The sequence below is a fragment of the Diceros bicornis genome, chromosome 13 (assembly GCF_020826845.1).
Source record: "Diceros bicornis minor isolate mBicDic1 chromosome 13, mDicBic1.mat.cur, whole genome shotgun sequence".
Classification (NCBI taxonomy): domain Eukaryota; kingdom Metazoa; phylum Chordata; class Mammalia; order Perissodactyla; family Rhinocerotidae; genus Diceros; species Diceros bicornis.
In genome coordinates this window covers 36,914,481-36,936,394 of record NC_080752.1, presented here as the reverse complement: position 1 = coordinate 36,936,394, position 21,914 = coordinate 36,914,481, and the positions used below count along the sequence as shown (strand labels likewise).

Here is a 21,914-nt window from a genome sequence, read left to right as displayed (position 1 = left end):
GCAAGGAGACTGAGACTCAGAAAGCTGATGGGATTTGCCTAAAGGCAGAGCTGGGAGGTGACGGAGCTGGCAGTCCCGCCCAGTACCCAGCTCCTGAGTCCGGGTCATTCTGCTTCATCTGGCTGCCGCCCTGCTGCCTCCCTCACCTTTACCCGGCTGTGTGGGCACTCACGCACTCACGCGCTGTGTTACGTACGTCTGCTTATAGGTCTCTCTCCCTTTTTTGTGCCAGTCTCAGGCTGTCAGTCAGCAATGTTGTGGTCCGACGGGGCTGTGCGGTTTTTATTATGATGGCAAGACGCCCTTCAGCAATAACCATCAGGAAACTTTGCAAACATTAAAGTTTATTACTTACAGGACCTGAAAATCACACAGCACACGTGGGGCCACACAGTGAGGTCGCGGGTAGAGAGAGAACGTGCACAGACCTGGGGTTCTGCTTTTTTTAGCATCCAGGGTGGGGGCCTAGGGTTTCACGGGCTCACTCTTGATTGGTGACTTTAAAACATAAGAGCGGGAATTTAAAGTGCAGAAAGAGAAAAAACAAGTGGCCCAAATGGTCGATTATTGAAATCAACCAAGATCTCTAAAACAAAGGAGCCTCCGTGGGGGGAGGTGGCCTGGCTCTTTATCTAGTTGTGTGGCTCGCAATGTGTTTATTCGAGTTAGCCCTCTTGAAGTGGATGCCTTGGCAATCAAAGCTTAAGCCAGGTACTTGCATTACAAAAAAGAAAAAAAACAACTGTCAGGCTTACCCTGCCCTCTCCTACCAGAGGGTGGTCGGCTTCAGGGCAGGCACTGTCTTTCTGTTCCCCTCTCTATCCATTCCCAGAGACAAACAATCCACTTCCGACACCAGTCCATCTGCCAGCCAACGGGATGAGTTTGCTTTGGGAGTGACTGACCCTCTGACCAAGGGTATTTGTGGCCCCAGCAGGTGGCGAGGATGACAGTACCTAGTGCCAGGAAGAGCCACCATCCAGCTACTCACTGACAGACTCTGGGCCCCAGATCACAGTGGATTGTTCATTTTTCTATGTATTTACTTTAAAAAGATTTCAAAAATTAAGTAGTTGGAAAGCGAGTTCAACTCAGACTGACCCATGGTGGCTGGCTGAGCCCGGAAATGGCCACAGGAACCCAGACATCAGTTCTGCTTCAGTTTATTTATGCATTTATTCTCCTCTACATTCCAAAAAGATTTGAAGGGAATTATTAGAGACACTACATATCATCTCTGCCCGGTGGCCCTGTCCATGCAGTTGGTGAGACACCGTGAGATAAGCCAGCCTGCCCGTCGGTGTTTTCATTCAGCAAACACAAGCAGGGCCTGCTGCTCTCTGGGCACTCAAGTCCGTTAATTAGGCCAGTCCTGGCTCCCCATCCCCTCTCCAGCTGTAAGCTGGCTCCATTTGATCACTTTTCCTTGTGTCTTCAAGATGCAAGGGACCGTGGCAACCAGTTGAGAATGACATGAAAGACGGAGCACTGGACCTAGAGTCTAGAAACCCGAGTTCAAATCCAGGCTCTGCTACGTACTGTCTGGGTGCCCTTAGGAAGTCACTCACCTCTGAGCTTTAGTCTAATTAGGAAATGGGATCCTGATCCCTCTCGGGCTTGCTCTGGGACTTCTTAACCACCAGTTATTGAACACCTACTCTGTACCAGGCACCGTGCTAAACGCTTTGCATATTTTCTCTCCTTTAATGTACAAACAACCCTAAGATGTAGGTATTGATGTTTCTATTTCGCCAAGAAGAGGTTGAGGGCAGGGACTGTGTCCCTTTCCTTCTCTGTGCCTAGCACCTGGCATGGGACTTGGCACAGAGAAGAAATGCGATAATGTGCATATGGAAGACCCAGGATTCAACTCTAGCAGCCTGAGGGCACAGCTGGCCTTTCTGTACAGTGGATGTGACAACACAGTGCTTGCACACGGCAGGCCCTCAGTAAATGAGAGTTGCTGTCTCCTTCTCTCCATTCGTTTATCCAGATGGGTTTTTCCAAGGCAGTGGCACTCATTGCCTCTGAGCTGGCTAAAAGACAATAATGTCGGGCCGGCCCCGTGGCTTAGTGGTTAAGTGCGTGCGCTCCGCTGCTGGCGGCCCAGGTTCGGATCCTGGGCGCGCACCGACGCACCGCTTCTCCAGCCATGCTGAGGCCGTGTCCCATAAACAGCAACTAGAAGGATGTGCAGCTATGACATACAACTATCTACTGGGGCTTTGGGGGAAAAAATAAATAAATAAATAAAATTATTAAAAAAAAAAAGACAGTAATGTCTTCAGACAGATGGCAACTCCCAAGAGAGGAGAGAGCCAGCAGAACACGGGATTCATTTGCTGCTTTAATCTAAACTGACGGGGTCCTTCCAACAGGCTTGGCCGCAGATCGTGCCGACTCCCTTTGAGAGGCATTTGCGTCCTCTTGGGGATGCAGACACCCTTGACCTTAGCCATCGCCGCCTGCTGAAGTGCATTCGATCACACATGCAACCTGGCTTGTCTCAGTTGTGTGAACAAGGCAAGGACTTGCTCTGGCCTCGCCTCTGGGGCCCAGCCTCTCTGCTCCACCATTACCCACAGGGCATAACCACCAGTTGACCCACTTCACTCTTCCCACAGATTGGCCACCACCCTCCAGTGCTGACTAGATGAGTCCACTTAGCTTCCAGGGGCCCCACGTCTGAGCTAGAAGAGCCTCCAGAGATTGACTTGTTCAATACCTTCATCTCACAGGCGAGGAAAAGGAGCCCGACAGAGCATACACTCTGAAAGGCTGTGATGATTGGCGTTCGTGTTGGAAGTCTGATGTTGTTATGACTGGAAGAACCCAGAAAAGCCCAGATCGTAGCCCTAGAAATTACCCCCTTCTCCCCATTAGATTCCCAAGAGAGATGAGTGTGCAAACTCTAGCTAAATGTGGCCAGGGTACCCCCCACTTTACCACCACCTAGGCCGGCACCGCACCCCCCCAGGGAAGAGCTCGGCTGAAGCGGTGCTGGACCGCACTGCAGCCTCAGCCCCAAAAGCTCCACTCCTGATCTGGGGACCTACCTCATTCTGGCCAGCAGCACGGAGGAAGGAAAGCAGAGGAGACAGGGAGACAAGGAGGGCACCATCCCCACCTTATGGGATGAAGGTAGGACCGTAGAGAGAAAACGGTGGCCCTGCCTGCCCCGAGGGACTTGGCTGGCTCAGGAGAAGGAGCAGAGCCAGTAGTCTTGCTTCCCTAAGTACAGCGACCGGCCCACTAGTACATCAGTGTCCTTGCACCTGACCAATCAGACCAGCACCCCCTCTTCCCTTAGGGCCAGTAGTGGGAGGCCTAGGCAGAAGGTGGGCAGAGAGAGGCGGAGAGTTCCACTGCTCCTACAGCTGAGCCCAGATGGAACCCGGGTCCCTTACTCCAAGACCAGAGCATGTGCCTTACATCCGGCCACCTCAGCATCCCCTGGGGCTGGGGAACCTTTATTCCCCAAGGTTCTTTATTCCAGGACCTATCTCCCTAGCCTGCCTTTCCTGCCACCTGGTCTCGCCATCTATAGACAGGCTTCCTACTCCTGACTGTAATGTACATGCAGAATGAGAAGTTGGTTAACTCCTCATTACAAAAGCCATAGAAAAGTCTGCTAATAATTACCCAGAAGGCCACAGTTCTCCATGCTACAGGGTTAGGATCATGGACTCAGGGCCAGAAAGCCCTGGGTTCAAATCCTGGCTCCACCACTTGCTAACTCTGTGACCCTGTGCAAGTTACATAAGTCCTTCAAGCCTTCCTCATTAGTAAAATAGATCTAATGATACCTGCCTCATGGAGATATGGTAAGGATAAATAAAATGCACATATAAGGCGCCTAGCACGGAGCCTGGTACATAGTAAATACTGGATAATTGGCTAAGATCATTGTATATAGGTGGTTTGCAGTCCTGAAAGCATTAGAACTGCATAGGGCACTTAACACTCAGTTTATCATAGTTTGATGATCCAGAGGCACTTCAAGCATCATCTTGGGCTCGGTCAATATGAGGGTCCTCAGTTCATTCTTTCATCCCATGAACATCAGAAATTATGAACTCCTAGACTCAGGGTTCCAAGGGACTTTTGGGATCATCTGGTTCAGACCTCCACACAAAGAGGATCCCCTTGACATCATCCATCCGAGGTGTCTACTAGCCTCTGCTTATTGCTTCTAGTGCAGGAAGCTTACTACTCTACCCAGGGCTGCTTAGGAATTTAGGAACAGATCAATTTAATCTGAGAGTCAATGGCTTGTGGGCTTATGGGACATCAGGCTCTGCCTGTTAAGGCTGCTGGTGTTCAGATGTTGTCCAAGGAGGCCGCTGGCACTCTGACGGAGCCCTGAGGGCTGCAGTGCTCGGAGGCCAGCATGTCCCCAGCTCTGGTCCGAGACTTCTCAGAAACGTGATTTTATCCATTTTGCATCCAGAGCTCGTCAGAGCCCCATTAAGCAAACTCACAAGAGACAGCATTGGAAGCTGAACGCTGATTCATTTAGGTCCACCAGTAATTGTCACTCTTAGCAGATGGAGCAGATGTCCGTGCTCACTGCCCAAGCTCCTGGGGAAACAGATTATCTGCCAGGGTCTCTCTGGTGAGGACAGGGATAAGGACGGAATGGTCTCCAGGAATATTTCTTTTCCTGGCCACAGAGAGCGAGCCCTGATGACCGTCCCAGTCTCATGGACAGATCCCCTCTGGTGACCATTCTCTGTTTCCTTCCCTCCTGGCCCTCCCTCTCATTCAGAATTTTGTATAAACAGGTCGTGTGCGTGAGTCTGGGTTGATAATTCTGCAGTGAGGGAGCTTCCTATGGGGTTGGGGGTCTTCCAACAGGGGAAGAAAACACCCCAAGTCTCATCAATTGGCCCATTAGCTAACCATCTCAGTTCACAGCCTTCTGTAATGGAAACTGTTGGGTTTTGTTCCTGGTATCTAAGGTGTCCATGATCATCAAGCCTGCTTAGCCAGTATCGTCAGAACTGTTGCCTTTTAGAAAATTACCAGGCCTGTTTTCCAGAACGGAAGATAAAAACGTTCCTGCCTGTGGGTCGGTGCGTCCCCCACTCTGGGTGTTTTAATGACAGGGTCTGAGTTTGGGGCCCCTGTCCCTGCCACCCCAGCACAGGATGTCCCCATGTGAACTCTGACCTTTCAGGTCTCTATTATGTTCTTCATTATTCATTGTTTCTTCCATCTTTTGTTTACTCATTTACTCAGACATCCATTTATTTATTTACGCAAAGTCTCATCTCCTTCCTCAAAGGATTTGCAGAACTTCTCAGGAAGTACAGCCACAAAAACAACTTATGGATAAATATAAAACATCAGGACCAGAAAAAACATAAATGTGAACAGGAGGCATAAGCCAATTGGGAAGTCCAAATGCAGGGGAGCCAGGCCTGAAGCAGAAGGAGCTTGGACCCTGCAGCCAGGCCTGGATCTGAGTCCAGCTCTGCCACTCACCAGCTGAGCAAACAAGCACATGTATTGGTCCCTTTGCCTCAGTCTCCTCGCCTGTGAAATGGGTCTAGCAATACTTCCTTCAGAGGATGATTAAAAGGATTAGTGAGATAATGTAGGTAAAGCTCTCAGCAGAGTGGCTGGCAAGTCATAGGCATTCAGTATCACTGTTATTGTGATTATCATATTTTCCACTGTTATTACCCAGTTGCTATAACTGAGCTCTGAATTTAGCTACTAGCTTCCTGGCAATCAAAGCAAAAACAGAAAGCATTGACTGCCTGTTTCTCGTATCCGTGAGGGGACATGGAGATGCCATCTCCGCGGTAACCAGACCTCCCGGGCTTAATTAGCCCTCAGAGCCTCGACATCTCTGCCTTTGGACAGTTGGAAAGGTCGGGCTGGAGGTCACAAACCTGGAGCCGTGAGGAGAATGCCCTGGTCGGGAATAATCTTTGCAGGGTGCTGTCTAAGGTTGTAGCAGGGGCTTTTTCGGAAACTAAGATTAGAGATAATGATCAGCTTGGGTGAGCACCTGGGGACTTAGAAGACTGTTAATTAGGTGACAAGTCCTGAGTTGGACTTTCGTTTGGGTGATTTTACATTTTCTAGTTTGCTAGAGTTTGCTCGAGGTTGAGGCTTCATGGGACTGCGTTGAACCTGGATCACAGGCTAAGAGAGCCCTGGAAAGCACGATTTTGTTAGTCCTGCCACATTCTTCTGCAGAAGTTTGATGGAGAACAGCTGCTCGTCTCCAAAATAAGAAACCAGCGTTTGGTGGGAGCGCAGGGAGAAGGGAGCTGATGTTTATTGAGAACCTACTGTGTGCCAGGCAGGAACAGAATCCAGTTTGAGCTTCTTCCCAGTCACCTTGGAAGTTGTGAACATATTACACCCAGAAGTAATTGTTGTATTTTCCATTTTTACATTTGGGGAACTAGAAGCCCAGGGAGGTTAGGTAACCTGTCCAAGGGAACACAGCCAGTAATTAGCAAATCTGGGATTCTGATCCAGATGCGTCTGACTCTAAACGGTTTCCTGCTAACCTTCTTTTATGCTGCCTCTTATGATAAGCTCGCCACCCTCAAATTGCCCGTAACCTAGTTAAGAGAATAGATACCAGCTTTAAAACTGGTAAGTAACAGTACCAAATGCTGCATCACAAGGGCCTAGACATTAAGCAGTTCAGAGGAGGGAGCCTTTCTTTCTAGATGGCAGGGAAGGCTTCAAGGAGGAGGTGGCAGGCCTCAAAGAACTGGTAAGCTTTGAGAGGCCGTGAGGAAAGCCGGAGGCCTTAGAGCCCAGGACTGGCAATAACAAAGATCCAGAGGTGGGAAGGTGAATGGTCTGGGGAGCCAAGGTTTCTGCTAGGAAGTTGGGAGCAGTAAGGTTGGAGAGATGGACAGGGTCCAGGATGTAGTGGCTTGACCCGTCAGATGGAAAGCAGAGACCGGGACATGGGCTCTGACTTCAGTCTTGAGTGTTAGTGCTTTCACTTGGTGTATTTATTTATCCATCAGTCAGCAGACTTCTGCTGAGGACCTGCCGTGTGCCAGGACCTGTGCAGGGCACAGAAGGGACAGAGGTCAGCCTGACTCCATCCCCGCCTGGGATCTCAGATGGGAGGGGACCTCTCTTCTGAACACACTGCCTACCCCGTCCCATAGCCATCCCGCCTGCAGCTGCACAGACCCGCCCATCGGCTCATCCTCTCTTCTCTCACACTCCGCTCCCCCGAGGCTGGGGTCCCCAGCCCCCAGTTTGGCCGCCTTGGTTACTGATCACAGGGCTTGCTAAACTGCACCAAACGAAGCCCTTCGTGCCAGGCCCTTCACGTGTAGTGTCTCGTGGATCGTCACGCCAGCCTAGGAGAAGGATACTTATCCCTGGTTCTCAAGAGAACAGGCTCAGAGAGCTCAGGGGATTTGTTCATGGTCCCACTGATGTCAGCCACGGAGTCGAGGGTGGGCCCCAGGCCTGCTGACTTCACACCAGGGCTCTGTTCACTGCCCCATAGGGACCCCGACCTGTCCCTGTAGTTCTATAGCTGACTGTTTCCCCGACTTGCCCAGACTGCACAGCTGGTTAAAGGCAGAGCCAGGTCTGGAGTCTCAGTCTCATGTCTCGTCTCAGGGACTCCAGGGAGGGGCGGGCACCCTGGGGTGTGGTCAACCCAGCCCTTGGCAGGGCACTCCCACCTGCTCTAACCAGATGGCACTCCAGGAAGCTCCTGGAGTAGTGCCTGGCCCTGGAGACACCTGCAGCGTTTGTGGTCATCACAGCGCCACCTTGTGGTGACTTTCAGGGGTTCACATTCCACTGAGGAAGGGGCTCTTCCAAGCCCAGCACAGGGTGAATTTCTAACGAGTTCTGGCTGGGGGGGTCTACTGACTGCCTTCCACTGAGGGCTTGTGCAAAACTGAGCAGCTGCGCCTGCTTCCTGAGAAGTTTCCACGCCACCCGCTTATATCCTTCTGGTTTGCATGTATTAGGCACCACAGATACAGAGAGCCAGCCCTGGTGGTCTAGTGATTGAGATGTGGCGCTCTCACTGCCACGGCCCAGGATCCTCCTCGGTCAGGGAACCACACCACCCATCTGTCGGTTGTCACACTGTGGCCGCTGCATGTTGCTGTGATGCTGAAAGCTATGCCACAGGCATTTCAAATATGAGCAGGGTCGCCCATGGTGAGCAGGTTTCAGCAGAGCTTCCTGACTAAGACAGAGTAGGAAGAAGGACCTGGCCACCCACTTCCGAAAAAATTTGCCATGAAACCCCTGTGAACAGCAGCGGAAAATTGTTCGATACGGCACTGGAAGGTGAGAGGACGGCACCAAAAGACCAGGCAAGGTTCCACTCTGCTGTCCACAGAGGCGCTAGGAGTCAGAATCCACTCCACGGCACTAACAGCAAAGACACAAAGAGGGAAAGGAACTAATATTTATCGAGGACCCACTGTGACAGGTGTTTCCAGACATCATCCCATGGAACCCTCCCCACAGCCCTGCAAGTTAGGGATTCTTGGGCCGTTTTCCAGATGAGGAGATGGAGAGGTGCACTCTGGCCCCGGCTCCCATGGCGCCGAACCCCTGCGTCCATGTTATCAAAGCAGACGTTCTGTCCGTCTAAGCGTGACCGGACTTTCTGGCAGTGGCTGCCCAAAGTGCGCTCTTATTTCACTGACCTTTGCAGATGAAAATCAGGAGGAAATGTTCTGACAAAGAATTTCTTATAAGAAAAGACAAGGAAATAACAATTGGATCCCATCAGTGACAAGTCACCTTTTTTTAAAATGACCAAAACTATACAAATCAGGGTTGTGTGGCCTGATTTTTTTTAAAGATGGAAGGGAATTCAGATGGGGTTGTTTTTTTGGGAATTCCACAGTGTCCCGGAGGTCACTGGCAGGCCCCAGCCGTGTGGCAGGCTCAAATGGAGAAAATTGTTGGCAGAGAAGAGGAAGATCAATGACCAAGTTCATGATGTGCCACCAGTTACCCTACCGGGGGCCTGGACGCAGGCTAAGGAGGTCCATGGCCACACCCTCATGCCCACAGGGACATTCAGAGATGCAGCCTGCTACTCGGCCACTCCACGGTCTGGGCTACATGGTTTGGCAGGGCTGTTGATGCAAGGAGATGGCGGAGTTTGTCGTAAAGACTTATTACTACCAGCAGCTTTACCAGTGCCCTCTGCCCTGACTGTTCCCTACCAGCAGTCACTGTGCCATCTGTTTCAGAAATGGAATAAAGAATTGTAGGGGCCAGCCCCGTGGCTTAGCAGTTAAGTGCGCGCGCTCCACTACCGGCAGCCCGGGTTCGGATCCCAGGCGCGCACCGACACACCGCTTGTACGGCCATGCTGAGGCGGCGTCCCACATACAGCAGCTAGAAGGATGTGCAGTTATGACATACAACTATCTACTGGGGCTTTGAGGAGAAAAAGGGGAAAAAAGGAGGAGGATTAGCAATAGATGTTAGCTGAGGGCCGGTCTTCCTCAGTAAAAAGAGGAGGATTGGCATGGATGTTAGCTCAGGGCTGATCTTCCTCACAAAAAAAAAAAAAGAATTGTAAAGCTTGGGAGGGGGTAAGAGGAAGCAACCACAAGGAAATCTTATTTTGTGCCCAGATCCAGTCATGTTAAGGAAATTACCAGTGGAAATACGACCATCTTTTAAAATAGCTGTGCTGTCAGAAAGCAAACTTACTATAGACTTACTAAACTATAACCAATGCTAAACCAACCAGGAGGTTGTAACCATTAGCATGATGATGATAACCACTGTGGATTTACAGCCAGGTTTCCCAACCATAGTCATTCTCATACAGTTTCATGATTTGTGTCATTGCTATTTACCATGGGTGTTCCTATTTAATTTTTCATGTCAACTCATAACCCTTACTTAAATAAATTTATTTTACAGGGAAATGTTGCCTCAAATGGAAACTCAGAATTACTTGTCATAAATGAAAGAAATCATAAAAAAATAAATACGTTAAAAATAAAACGATGCTATTAAGATCTAGCATGATGCTGTCACCTGCCAAAGGCTCTGAGCCTGAGACTTGTCCCCTTTCTTTAAAATGGGGGATTAACAAATAATGGAGAAGTACTAGAGCTATATTAGCAACTTCTGGAGTGGCAATAGTATGGACTAATTCACCTGAAAATTCTCTCACTACAAATACTCCAGAAAAGTTTGCTAGATAAACTACAGCAAATATCCCTTTAAATGCTTAGCTGAACTCTCAAGAATTAAAGGAAGTCACCAGAGGTGAGAAACAAGAAGGGAACATCAAGCATGTGTCCTAACTAGAGGGGAAAAACATCTCCTTGGGGGATTCAGAGACACAGGACCATGCCTCACTTGGGTTTAGAGTTCCAATTTATGATCCAGGAATCCCCACGTCAAAAAACTGACACCAAACTACTCTGGAGAAAATAGGTCCTCAATCCAGGCTACCAGATTCCCATATATAAGCAATTTTAAAGATGGGCTCATAATCTAGATTTATAAAACACACAAGGAAAAAGAACACCATGCAGGAAAGTCACAGAAACAACAAACATCAGGATTAGGTCCTCAGTCCTTAATATAACTGAAGTTATATTAAAGTCTGAAGGAGCCCCCCACACACACACATTAAAGAAATAAATTAAAACCTTGAAAATAAGTGGAAAGAACAAGACACTGAAAAAAAAAAAAAACAGGGCAATTTAAAAATAAATCAAATGAAACTTCTAAAAATGAAAAAACAGACATTGAAATTAAAACTTGGGTAGATGAATTAAACAACAGATTAGACAAAGCTAAAGAGAGAAATAATGAATTGGAAGATTGATTTGAAGAAATTACCCACAATGCATCATGGAGAGATAAAGACATGGAAAATAGGAAAGAGAAGTTAAGTTCAACAGTTACCTAACACAAATTCTAAAAGAAGAGAGTGGGAGAGAAATACAGTTTATTGGCTGAGAATTTTCCAGAATTGATTCCTGAGAATCAAGGAATCTCATGAGTCTTGAGCAGGATAAGTACTTTACACCCACACACATCATAGTGAAATTGCCAAACTCCAAAGATAAAGAGAAAATCTTAAAATAGGAAAACATGATTACTTATAAACCTCAGCTAAACTGATGAGACTTCTCAGAACAACAGTAGAAGCCAGAAGAAAAAGAAAAAGAATTGTCAATCTAAAATTCTATATCCAGCTAAACTATCATTTGAGATTGAGGACAAAATAAAGATATTTTCAGACAAAGACTGAACCAGTTTACCTCTAACAAACCCTTGCAGCAATAACTACTCAAGCATTTACTTCAAAAAGCGGTGAAGACTGCTGTGATAATGTAAAGAGAACATCTAGCATAGTGCCCGGAATCCAGGACCTCATGGGGTAAACAGTAGCTGCCTTTATCATAATTACATCAAAGCCTCTAGACCCTGCTCTGCAGCTGTGACCTCTGCCCTTAGACCTGGTGTTTGTGCTTGATCTTGAACTTGATCAACAGCAGCACTCGAACACCCCACCTTGATCTTGCCTAAGGGATTCTGCCTTGGCTTACCTTTCTAAACCTCTGGGTGGACCCTGCCTTCGCTCAGGGCACCCAAAACCACATCCCTGAAAACCAGCCACCTCCCAACAGCCTGACTGGGCCACCCCAGCACCCTGGCGCCATTCCCACTCAGTGTTCTCCCCACTCCTTCCCCTTCTCACTAGGTGAGAATTCAAAGAAACATTCATCCAGTGCTGGCATCATTCAGGATTTTTAACCTTGCTCATTGCACATGAGCTATTAGTAGTTTGCAGTGTTGCAGGTATATTGTGTACATGCATGGTAGACTGATTGCAAAAAATGGCCCTAATTCTCCACACCTCCCTGTATCCACATCCTTTTCAATATGACCTTGAAGTTCTTCCCATCAAGAGGTGGGGTCTGTTTCTCCACTCCCTGAATCTGTGCTGGCCTTGTGACTTGCATTGGCCAATAAAAGATGGAGGAAATGACATCATGCCAGTCTCAGGCCTAGGCCTCAGGAGACCTTGCACATGGATTACCCTCTCTCCTAGAACCCTGCCACTGTCATAAGAACAAGTCCAGGCTAGCCCACTGGAGGATTAAAGATGACACAGAGCAAGGCCGAGTCATCCTAGCCAGCCCTCGGCCTACCCACTGGCTGGCTGTAGATGCGTGAGTGAGCCCAGTGGGATCAGCCATGCCTGGACAGTCTCAGCAGAACTGCCTAGCCCATTAGTAGACTCATGAGAAGTAAGTGGTTATTTTAAGCCACTGAGTTTGGGGATGGTTTGTTACACAGCAATAGGTAGCTGATAGAACATATGACGTTTTATTTATGTACATGCATATATATGACGAAACTGCTTGTTCTATACTGGCTTACAGCCTGCAGCTTACAAGAGGCTGTATTTCTGACTTAGTTAAATTAATCTTTCTGATAGGAAAGGTGAGTTCACGTGTCAGGGTGTGGGCTGATAGCCATAAGTCTCCATCAAAAAACAGAAAGTGTGTCATATTTCATGTGAGCGCCTTTTCCTTTTTTTAGCAATATCTGCTCACCCACTTGGTTTGGCAGCTGTGCCAGAGATTACCAAAGCAAAAGATCACATACCCTTAGCTCCGTGCATACGTCAGGATATAAGTCTTCTAGCCAATTTTAGTCCGTTAGTGTGTCTTTTGAATCAACCAAATTGGAAATGTTAATCTTGGCAGTGTGTGTATTCTGTTTTTCGTATACAATTTTGGAAGATGTCACGGTTGTCAAAAGACATATATTTTGGTTCAAGATTATATGTGACTGTGTAGGGAAGTGGGATAGAAGAGTAGAAGAGAAAATGTAGAAATAGCCAAATTCCACTATGTCACTTACTGTGTGACCTTGGACAAATTACTTAGTATCTCTGAGGCAAGCTTTTCCCATCATAACATGAGAGTAATCATGCTTACCTCCTAGGATCATTTTGAGGAATAAATGAAATAATATACATATAAAGCACTTAGTGTATCCTGAAGTGAGCTGTGATGATAATGATGATAAAGAAGGAGAAGGATTAAGGAATAGAATTCCAGAACTTTGTTTTTAAAAAAAAACCTTTGCAGCAGCAAGATCTCTCTCTCCAATTTCATTCCCAGCCCCTGTGAAGTTAGACCAACGTCACTGCCCGTGATGTTTGCAAGATGGGACCAAAGCAGACGAGTTTGTCAATAAGCCCATGCAGATACGTTTAAACATCCTGACCCTTGAGTCCCTAAACTCCCACTTGGCTGAAAACTATTTCTGGGCTGTCACTAGATAGCAGCTGAAATGCTGAACAGACTGTCGTCCGGTCAGCTGGCTCTTTCATCTCCATGATAGCAGACTTCACATTTGATGTGATTTATTTCCCTCCCATGGAATTGCATCCACCAGTTGCTTTGTCCTCAGACAGACCCGGCTTTAGGCCCCTGGTGGGAGGGAGGAGAGGTCAAGCATGCAGATCAATTTCCAGGGTTCTGGGATGCTAGTAATAGCCTTACCACTTTGCTTGGCCAAATAAAAGAGATGGAATCAAAAGGGGGAGATGAAGCCTTACTCGTTCCCGAAAGACTTCATCCCAAATCCTTATACTATATCCAAACAGGCTGCCTGAAGCAATTCTTTCCGGTGGGAACCTCATTGCCCCGGGGGATGAGCGGGCCAGCCAAAGCCTCCCTTTCTTCTTTCTCCGCCTCCCTTTCTGCCCAGCTATCCGTCTCCCTCCCTCTCCCCTTGGCCGCTTCTCTCTGTGTGTTTATCATGCGCGTGCCTGTGTATCTTTGGAATGGATTTGTTTGTGTTAGATGCAGTTCATATCATCTCCTTCCAGGTCTGTTGTCGGGACCCGCACTCAGGAGATAATTTCCTCCTCCGCTTCTCGCTTATCACTCACTGCACACACGACCCCCTGCCAGGAGGGAACAAATCCTTTCTTGCTTCTCAAACTTGAGATCCTTTGGTCTTTGCGGCCCAGGAGAATCTCATTATTGACAACGTGATGGGCATGTGGGAGTGTGCGATGCCGCCTTTCTAGCCTTGGATGAGATTTCAGTGTAACTCCTCCGGGAGGCTGTTTGGAAATACCCAGAAAGCTCTGCACAGGCCTGCCTCGCTTTAAGAAAGCCCACTGTATGGAAAAGACAAAATGGCAAAGATAAAGCCAGGAGCGGTCACGCCCAGTGACAAAGGGTCCCCTCTCTGTACAAAAGGAATCTCCAGGGGACTCTTTGAAAGAGCTGGCCCTGCTTGGTACATTTTAAGAATGTTTAGTTTTACAAAAACTCTATATACGATTTTCAAGACCAAGGCTATAGTGTAAATGGAAGTTTGCTATTGTGAAGAAGCTGTCCATTCTTAGTTCTTGATTTTTTTGAAAAGCTAAGACATCTCCAGACTGCAAGGAGTGCCAGGTGGTACAAGTGTCGTACCAGGAGTCTAGTGGTGAACACTGGAAGCACGATAAGAGCCACTGATGAGATATATACTGCTTTATCTGAATTCTGATTGAGAAAACTAAGTGAGGATGGTTGTGCAACAATATGAATATACTTAACACTGCTGAACTGTACACTTACAGGTGGTTAAGACGGTGAATTTTATGTTACGTATATTTTACCATAATTTAAAAAAATTTTTTAAGTAAACGACGGAGTGTTTAACCCTAGTTTACAGCTCTGCAGCTGCTCCTCTCCAGAGGCTCTGCTCTGAAGGGGACCGATGCCCTCTGCCAGTTGTCACCACTTCCCACCACTGCTGAGCTCCTAAAATGGTGCCTGCAATTAGCAGCTGGCTGGAAACAGATACGTTGACTATAAATGGCCGGGCCATCTCCAAAGACAGTGTGTCATGCACACTGTTTCTACCTAGTCGCCAAACTGGTAGTCTGTGTGGGAGTAACAGTGGAGCAGACACCACGACAAGTGCCAGACGCTGCCCTGGACGCATACCTCACTCCAGCCCTGGGAAATCAGCATTATTCTATCATCTCCATTTCACAGAGGAGGAAGCTGAATATTCAAGTTGTTAAATCATTGACCTCAGTTCCCACAATGGCAAAACCAGGATTCGAACACAGGTGTCTGTGGTGCCAAAGGTCAGGCCACTTCCCCTGGACTGGCAATTCCCAACCTTTCCTACACATGGGCCCTTTCTAATGGCAAACGTTTTCACAGATCTGCCTGTGGTAGGCACCATTCAGTGTCTCCTGGTTGAGAAAATAGGTAAAGACCAAAAGATACCTGAATCCAGGAAATCGGTGAGTCGCAACCATATCTGCATGTGGTCTTAATATCATGACACCTGATGTGTGAGACCTGAGGCATGTAATTGGCCGACAGTGGTTTATACTTGTGCAGTTTCTTAGGCCTCAGAGTCGCCCTGGATCTCTGCGCCCAGAGGTTGGGCACCGCTGAGCTGCACCCTGAATCAGCTGAAGGGTCTGGAGACCCTGAGCCTTCTTATCATGTAGGCTAGGCCCCAGAGATTCTATTAATACGGCTGATGTCAAGTACCTCTCGGGAGGGTCACCATGAGCCTTTGGGTCACATTGTCTGAAGCCGGGGGAGGAGACTGCGGCAGTGCTAGCTTTGGAAGGACCATTCATTATTCTCACCCACTGCAGACTGCAGTCGTCCACAGTAGCATCAGAGCCAGAGAACAAAGCTCCGGAAACGAGCAGTCGAAGAGCTGAGAACAGTGGTTAAATACTCTGCCATTTACTTTCAGCAAGTACTTTCTTCATTTGCTTTTATCCAGTCTTCAGAGATGCCCCCAACTATAGCTGCTGGGATGAAGGTGTGCCAGGAAGAAAAGAAGAAAAGAAAAAGAGAACTGCTTTGCGTGTGTTCTCAACCTGAAGGATTCCTACTGCTGAGTCTCATTGCTTGCTTTCATTCACTCCACAAATATTTACTGAGCACAGCGTCTGTGCCAGGCACTGTTCTAGGCACTGGGGATTCGCTAGTGAACACAAAAAAGGGCAGCCTCAGCCCTTGGGGCGCTCACATGCTAGTAGGAAACACAATAAGTGAGATTTATGAAAGTTAGAGAGGCAGTGAGTCAGATGGCCCTAAGTGCTATGGAGAGAAAGAAATCAGGGAAGGGAGATGGGGCGCCTGGTCGGGGTGGGGGTTTCGTTTGCCTACCCTTGGGGGGTAGGAGGGAGGGAGGCATGTGGAAGTCGGAGGGAAGAGCATTCGGAAGAGGGATCAGCAAGGGCCTGGAATGTTCTGGAACAGCAAGGCCACCATGGCTGGAGCGGAGTGAGCAAGGGAGAGGCATGGGGAAGGTCACATGAGGCTTCGAGGGCCATCGCAATGACTTTGACTCCAGGGAGGGCGGGTTTTGAGCACAGGGGTGAGATGATCTGACTGTCCTGAGGTGTAATTTACATACCACAGAATCCCCCCCTCTTAAGTGTGCGATTCAATAATTTGTAGTGAATGTAGAGTGTTGTACACCCATCACCACGACCCAGTGTTAGAACTTTCCATCACCCCCAAAAGATGCCTCGTGCCTGTGACTTGCATTGTAACACTTGCCCTTTGGCTCCTGTGTTAAAAATGAAAATAAGAGATAGAAGCAAAGAAAGTTGGGAAAGAGACGTTTTTCACAGCACACGAGTGACAAAACGAACTAAAAGTGGAGGGGAAAAGCCGTCACCATAAAGCTCATCTTTTTTAACTCCTGGAGGTTTGGAGCCTCCTTAAAGCCAAAGTTATGACAGGATGAAGGGCCTCCAGCTGTAACAGTACAAGTAGGATATTAAGAACATACAGAGAGGGGCCGACCCCATGGCTTAGCGGTTAAGTGCGCACGCTCCGCTACTGGCGGCCCGAGTTCGGATCCCGGGCGCGCACCAACACACTGCTTGTCCGGCCATGCTGAGGCCACGTCCCACATACAGCAACTAGAAGGATGTGCAGCTATGACATACAACTATCTACTGGGGCTTTGGGGCAAGAAAAGGAGGAGGATTGGCAATAGATGTTAGCTCAGAGCCAGTCTTCCTCAGCAAAGAGGAGGATTAGCATGGATGTCAGCTCAGGGCTGATCTTCCTCACAAAAAAAAAAGAAAAAGAACATACAGAGAACTGTTTAAAAAGTGATAAACCCAAGCCTGAAAGCTGCACCTGTCCTACTGCTGCACTTGAAGGTGACTGAGTGCACGTGGGATCCCTGCCCTCTTTTACATTGGAAGTCTGACTATTTATAAAGCTATCAAACTATCTCAATACCTTAAAGATTCACAAGAAGAAAAGTTGCTGGGTAGTCATACAAATAAATCCAGACGTGTTTCAGCAAACATTTATTGTCTCTGCAATGAAGAGGTGGTGAGGTCTTCTCTAATGAGTTCTTAGTAAAATGTTAAATTCGGTTTCTTTTGTTGGTCTTGAAAAGTGGGAGCACTCTGCGCTGAATTCTCCTCATGATGTGAAGGGTCGTCTGTGCCTGTGGAAGGGGGCCTACTTGATGCTAAAAGTGGTACCTAAGTGAGGATTTCCTGTATTTTACCTGGAAGGCCGAAATCTTCTGATAAGGTTTTGGACCCAACAGTGCATTTTGATGTTTTCCTTTCCAGCATCTACCACAGCGGCAGGGCCTTCTTTTTCCTGACCCAGTTTCCCCTCCTCCACCCTCCTGATCCCGGGAACAGTCCGGTGGTGATGACCTGCACACAGGATTCCACCTTGGGCGGGTCTAAAGTGATTCTCGCCGACTGCCCTCAGCTAACACCCGCTGTGCATCACCGAGAGCCGGCCCCGTGGCTTGTGTCCAGGTTTGCAGCCTGGCACAGAGCAAATCCTCTTGAAAACATAAGAGGAGCATGTCTGAGTGTGGCAACCACCTGAGGACAAAAGGGGACGAGGTCTAGTAAGGCATTGCCAGCCAGGCTTCTTCAGAGATGTGTAAACGTGTTTCCAGCTCGCCGCCCCCCCCCACACACACACTTGATTTGGCTGTGCTCCGGACTGTTTCATGAGGTTCAACCACTGGTCTCCGTTCAGGGTCACAGGCAACCACCTTTTTGCCATTCGTGACAGCTTTCCCATTCAATGGCCACTTCCAGGATCCTAGCAGTTGCTGGGGCAACCAGATCGGGGATGCTGCATTACCGCTACTGGCCACAAGGGGTCCCAGCCCTCCAGGCGTCAGCAGGGTCCCAGCTCTTCAGGGAGATTCTGTGGGGCGGAGCAGGCGCCCTGAGTGACGGCCCCAGAGAGAGCTGCCGAGCTCAGTCGTTGGCCCCGGGGTCCACAACCGTTTGGCGCTGAGGGAGAATGATAACCACATGCGATCACTTTGCTTCATGCTGTTACTGCACACAGCAGAGAGCATGGCCCCAGGGACCCGGCAGCTCTCCGTGCAGTCTGGGTTCTGGTCCCAGCTTTATTCTCACCACCTGTGTGATGTTGGGCACGCCCCATCCTCTCTTAGACTCAGTTTCCTCATCTGTCAAGGGAAGGGGTTAGAATAAAATCTCCTTCTCTACAGCCTTGCCAGCAGCGTAAGCACCTGAAATACCCTTACCTCGAGGGGTATCTGAGTCATCCTTGCCATCAGCACAAACCACCAGTCTACTGAAGCTTTACATCTTTCTGCCAGATTATCATCTCCCTGGAAGCAGAAGGAGTGAAATCAGAATTCTGTGCCGCAGAATCTTTAACATCAGAACCAGAGGAGCACTCAGGTTGCTTGTTACTACCGGGGTTCTCAAGCTCTCGTTAGCCTGGAACCCTTTATACAGACAAACTCTGACATGGAAGCCCAAATGGAAAGCAGTTAGACGTGCTCTGGTTAGAAACCAGAGCCCAGAGCGAGGAAGCCACCTGTCCTGTGTCACTCAGCAAAAGAATGGCAGAGCTGTCCTTCCTGGGCCCATTCCCTAGGAATGACACGAGGCACGCAGCTTCCCAAGACAAGCAGGAACTCAGAATCATAAGAAAGAGCTACATGTGGGAAGGCGGGGGCGCAGGGCAGGGAGGGGGCACACTAACTTCCAGGGCGTTCACTATGCTGGGTTTTTCCCCACACGGTGACTTAATCCTCATAAAGATCCTCAAGGTCAGTATCATCTGATTGTAGGCTTGGAGAAGTTAAGTGACTTGGCTCAAGTCCCATAGCTCAGAAGTCACTAAGCAGGGTTTTGAACCCAGGGCTTTGCAGTCACAAAGCACATGTAAAGGCCTTCCTGAGGGAAGGCAGTCTATTTACTCAACCATTCATTCAAATCTTTATTGAGCACCAAGTATATGCCAGACACCGTTCGAGGCCCATACAGCCGTGAATAAGGCAGCCCGCCCTCATTGAGCCTACGTGTTAGAGGAGGAGACAGACATAACAAGTGATACATGACAGGAGAAATACAGTGGAGTAAGGGGGTAGAGAGTGACAGAGTGAGGGGTGCACACGCCCCGCTCATTAGTCTAGAGCAGAGCGTCTCAAAGTGTGGTCTGCACGCCCTTCTGTGAACTGTTGGTTTCCAGTCTGCGACGAGATCAAAGAAACGCTTCCTCTCTGTTTCTGTGCTTACAGGACAAACAGTCCGTGGGCCAGCCCTGGTTCGGGGACCGCACTTTGAATAGCCCTGGCCCAAACTACTTCTGAACCATTAGTGCAGCTGATGTGTGTACTCTGTCCTGGGACCCATTCGCCCTTCTCCTCTTCACTCCCACCTTCCCGCCATGCCGCGCAGGCCCCAGGGAACTGTTGCCGAGGACGGCGGTGGTGTCTCCCACCTGGCGAGTGTGCTGATCCAGGGGCTGTCAGTCTCTTCTAAAGGAAGATGTCCCATCAAGTCCACGGCCAGTTGTGAGCTTCATGGTTGGTGGAAATTGACCTGGGTCCCAGCCTGGGCTGTGTCACTTACTAGCCATGTGATCTTGAAAATGTCTTTGGTTTTCCTTGTCTCTAAAATGGGGATAATAGGGGGCTGGCCCGGTGGCGCCAGCGGTTAAGTGCACACGCTCTGCTGCGGCGGCCCGGGGTTTGCCGGTTCGGATCCTGGGCGCGCACCGACACACTGCTTGGCAAGCCATGCTGTGGTGGCGTCCCATATAAAGTGGAGGAAGATGGGCACGGATGTTAGCCCAGGGCCAGTCTTCCTTAGCAAAAAAAAAAAAAAAAAGAGGAGGATTGGCAGATGTTAGTACAGGGCTGATCTCCTCACACAAAAAACTAAATAAATAAAATAAAATAAAATGGGGATAATGGTGCTTTGCAGGAATAGATCAGGCACACAAGGGGCCTGACTCTCGGCCTGGAACTCAGTAAATGGAAGCCCCTGTTACTATGTGTGTATGTGTGTGTACATGAGCATATGTGTTTGCATGTTTGTGCGCATGTGTTTGCATGTATGCATGAGCATATGAGTGCATGTTTGCACATGTGTGTGCATGAGCAGATGAGTGCATGTTTGCACATGTGTGCATGAGCAGATGAGTGCATGTTTGCACATGTGTGCATGAGCAGATGAGTGCATATTTTCGCATGTGTGTGCATGAGCATGTGTGTGCACATGCACATGTGTGTGCAGGTGTGTGACATCCATCTCCTCCACCGCTGTTGGAGAGTCCCCCCCAGGACCCACTGTGGCCAGGGACACTGACAGCCTTTTCCGGCGTCTCTCACCAGATTGCCAAGGGATCATCGAGGACGTCGTGCTGCTGGGTGCGCCCGTGGAGGGAGAAGCCAAGCACTGGGAGCCTTTCCGGAAGGTGGTATCTGGGAGGATCATCAACGGCTACTGCAGGTATGTCCAGACCTCGTGCCAGGGGGAGGCAACAATACTTACTGAGCACCTAGTGTGCCCAGGCCCTGTGCTAGGGACGCAGATGTCTGAGGCCTGGCCCCTGTCCTGGAGGATCCCAGGGACCAGTGGGACACTGACTCCGTGAGGAGCAAGGCCCAGGCCAGGTGTTCTGACCTGGGAAGCATTCAGCCCCATAGGATGATGGTCTTGAAAAGGGCTTCCTGTGTCGGGCGTCAGAGCAGCTTCCAGGATGAGAAGAGAGGCCAGGTCACCATGATCTGGGGGCAGGGGGACGTGGGTGAGTGGCACAAAGATTGGGCCCCAAAAGGATGTTTTTAAGTGCCAACTAAGGAGCTCATCTATTTGTTAGTTGGCAGTGCAGGAAGAGGGTGGGGGGTGACTAGGCTGGGCTCTCAGAGCACTGTTGTGGGGCGGGGCAGGGTGATAGAGCAGGAAGCTGACATCAGTGGGGGAGCCAGTCCCCACACCAGGCGACAGGCCCTCTGGCAAGAGGTGGGGTCGCCTGCGAAGGCTGGTGGCTGCAGGGCTGGAAGGAGGCAGCGCCAGCTGGGGTTTGAGAAGGACTTGAGGGCTTTCAGCCAAGGCTGTGCCCCAGACTTTGGGGAAGAAAAGAAGATGAAGCCCACCACTGAGAGCGCAGGAGATGAGCCTGAGAAGATGCCCGGCCTCTTCAGCCTCCAAATGAAGCGAAGGATGGGTGACAGTGTTTAAGAGCACATGATTTATAGTCGCACAGACCTGCATCTTAATGCTGGCCTCAGTTTCCCCATCAGTAAAGGAGGGGTAATAGTCGTAATTCCCCTGGGGTTGCAATGATAGTTGCAGAGTTGCATATGGTGCTCTGTGAATGACAGATGGTGATACTATTTATCATCATCTTCATCATCAATCACTTGAGATATTCATTCAACAAACTCTGAGTGAGCACCAACCTCGTGCCGGGCACCGTGCGGGGGCTACAGTAGGGAACAAGCCCCAGCCCGTGGAACCTGGTGTCCAGTGGGGACAATAGTCGGGAAAACAGGCACCTCCCGTCAGGCACACGGAAGCTTGTCTGCAACGCCAGAATCCGGAAGCTGTGAAACCAAAGGCTGTTCTCCAGGTGTGGGGCAAACTC

General features: G+C 49.1%; 1 protein-coding gene across 3 annotated transcripts in view; it reads left to right on the top strand.

The window, feature by feature from the left end:
* The window catches only part of TMCO4 (transmembrane and coiled-coil domains 4), a 100,379-nt gene that overhangs the window by 60,525 nt on the left and 17,940 nt on the right, over positions 1–21,914 (top strand). For all 3 annotated transcript variants that reach the window (XM_058553079.1, XM_058553078.1, XM_058553077.1), the window contains one exon: positions 20,659–20,776. In XM_058553079.1, the coding sequence (XP_058409062.1) occupies positions 20,659–20,776 (118 nt within the window). The remainder of the gene's footprint in view (positions 1–20,658; positions 20,777–21,914) is intronic.